The sequence below is a fragment of the Juglans microcarpa x Juglans regia genome, chromosome 4D (assembly GCF_004785595.1).
Source record: "Juglans microcarpa x Juglans regia isolate MS1-56 chromosome 4D, Jm3101_v1.0, whole genome shotgun sequence".
NCBI classification, from domain to species: Eukaryota; Viridiplantae; Streptophyta; class Magnoliopsida; order Fagales; family Juglandaceae; genus Juglans; species Juglans microcarpa x Juglans regia.
The window spans coordinates 21,210,876-21,213,013 of record NC_054600.1 but is presented as its reverse complement, the minus strand read 5'-3'; the positions used below and the strand labels follow the sequence as shown (position 1 = coordinate 21,213,013).

At 38.0% G+C, this 2,138-nt stretch overlaps 1 protein-coding gene across 1 annotated transcript; it reads left to right on the top strand.

Moving 5' to 3' along the window:
- Positions 1–670: 670 nt before the first annotated feature.
- Positions 671–1,550, top strand: LOC121259436. The gene has a single exon (XM_041161031.1). It carries the CDS (start codon positions 809–811, stop codon positions 1,367–1,369), a length of 561 nt encoding a protein of 186 aa, XP_041016965.1. The 5' UTR covers positions 671–808; the 3' UTR covers positions 1,370–1,550.
- Positions 1,551–2,138: the final 588 nt, after the last annotated feature.

Sequence of the window (2,138 nt, the reverse complement as noted above, 5' to 3'; positions counted from 1 at the left end):
ATGGTTATTTTTTTAGCCACTCGGCTTGTGTTACAAAATAGTTCATCCACAGTATATTTGGCAATTTGGGTTATCAGAAGTGTACTTCCGAGAAATTTCTTGTAGAGGACACGTGCACCTTCAGAATTAGTTGAGATTTTATTTATGCTCACTTGGTACTAATCAAGAAAAAATATATGTACGAGTCATGCTACACCTACTGGGTGTAGCACGAGAGATGTCACCGATAAGGCTAAATGACTTTTTTTTCCATCATTTTTTTTCATACATTTTTTTATACTCTTAAACATTTTAAAAAAATAAATCACAACATTATTAAAAAAATACGTACTTAATCATTAAGTAAAAAGAAAATGAATAACCATCCTTGAATATTTCATCGGTGGCTTTAGCATTATTGTATATGTATATATTACATTGGCAACGTAGAGTTTCAGGTCTAGTGCATTCAAGTACGAGTTTGGTTATTTCTTGTTTTCCAAGCTTTTATAAGAGTGCATTCTTTTGGTAGGAAAGAAGTTGGTATTGAGAGAACTTTTAATAGCGGCTTGTGAGTTACCTAACAGACTCTTCACACGAAGCAAATGAGGGGCTCTTTATTCAGAACCTAAGCTCTTCCATACGTATACCGGCAAACAAAACCTCATTCTCTTGGTCATCCCACCAGTGAACCTAACTAAAGGAAACAAAAAAAAGCCAAAGCAGCCCACGAATGCAACTATTTAAATGGAAGCAAGGACCAGTGTTTGAACAACTTGAACCATTCTCTTCCCTATCTTTCTGTATGTAACACTTGAAACACATCGAGATGGCTCATATGGAGAAAGTCAAGATTGTTACTGTTACATTGATACTGTTTGCAGCGTTCATGGTGCTCCCGCCAAAGACGGAGTGCATGCTAAGGCCGCCACCACTGAGGCCACCACAACTGGCTCCCCGTCCTCTTTGTGCGTCACAATTTTCACTTGCAAACTATGCTTGTGCACTACTTCCCTTGAACCCATTACCACCCTCTCCTCCTTCCCTCAGCGTTAGTGCTGTTAATGTTGCTGCGGATGACGACGACGACGACAATGATGATGATGACCATGACCATGATCATGATAACGAAGAGCACCATCACACCCACAGGCATAGGCGAAGTCATGGCGGGCACCAGCGTAGGCATAAGCAACACCATCATTCACAAACCGTGGACAATTGTTGTCGGTGGGCAAGTCAGGTGGACAGCCAATGTGTTTGCGAGCTGCTATTTCTCTTGCCCGGTTTTGCAAACTTCCTCATGAGGCCTTTGCACGATTACACCCTGCGTATTAGTGACTCTTGCAACGTTACATACACGTGCGGTGGGACAAGAATAAGAGCTTGAATGGTGCATTTACGTCACGATGCAAGGTGGTGCTTGGTTCATACTTAAGTTTGGTGTAGTTTTGGTTGTTTTGTGGGTTTAGATTATAGTCATCTGCAGGTACTACCTATTATTATCACTTAGCTGTTTCGGTCTATTAATAATTTTGCGCATTCGTAATAAATTGAAGTTGTTGGCATGAGATTATACTCCAATTTTCTAAATTCCCATGAGCAGTAGCAGTGTTCAAATTCCTTGGGAATCGTATCATATAGCCTTTTGCGGCAAAACACGAACGGGAGAGAGATGATCTTGTTAGCTCAAAGCCTTTCAATGCAAAAACATGTGCACAAAGTAAAAACTATGGTTTTACTTTTATATAGAGTTACAGCCCTTCCCCGCTCCCTCAAACCCTTCTCTCCTGAAAAATCTTTTATTACTCTATTAACTTGTTTGGAATATTTGTTTAATTTGTCGAGATTCAGAAGTTCTGCGACATTCGAGCTTTGATAAACACTTCATTGGCATTGTTTGGATTCAAAAAGTATCTTAACTAATTTCATCTTATCTAATTATTACAATTTTTCTAAATTTTTAAATAAAATACAATAAACAATTCAACTTTTTCAAATCTTAAAATAAAAATAATATTAAAAAAATAATATTCTAACAATATTTTATTCAACTTTCATCTCATATCAATTCACTATATAGTCGAGAGTTTGAATCCAACTTAGGCCTGTGAAACGAGCGGACTGGATGTAATTTGACAATTGCTAGATGCATGTAG

Bases quoted from the DNA above. Each gene is read 5' to 3' on its own strand.
- LOC121259436 (XM_041161031.1), top strand. From the start codon at position 809: ATGGCTCATATGGAGAAAGTCAAGATTGTTACTGTTACATTGATACTG.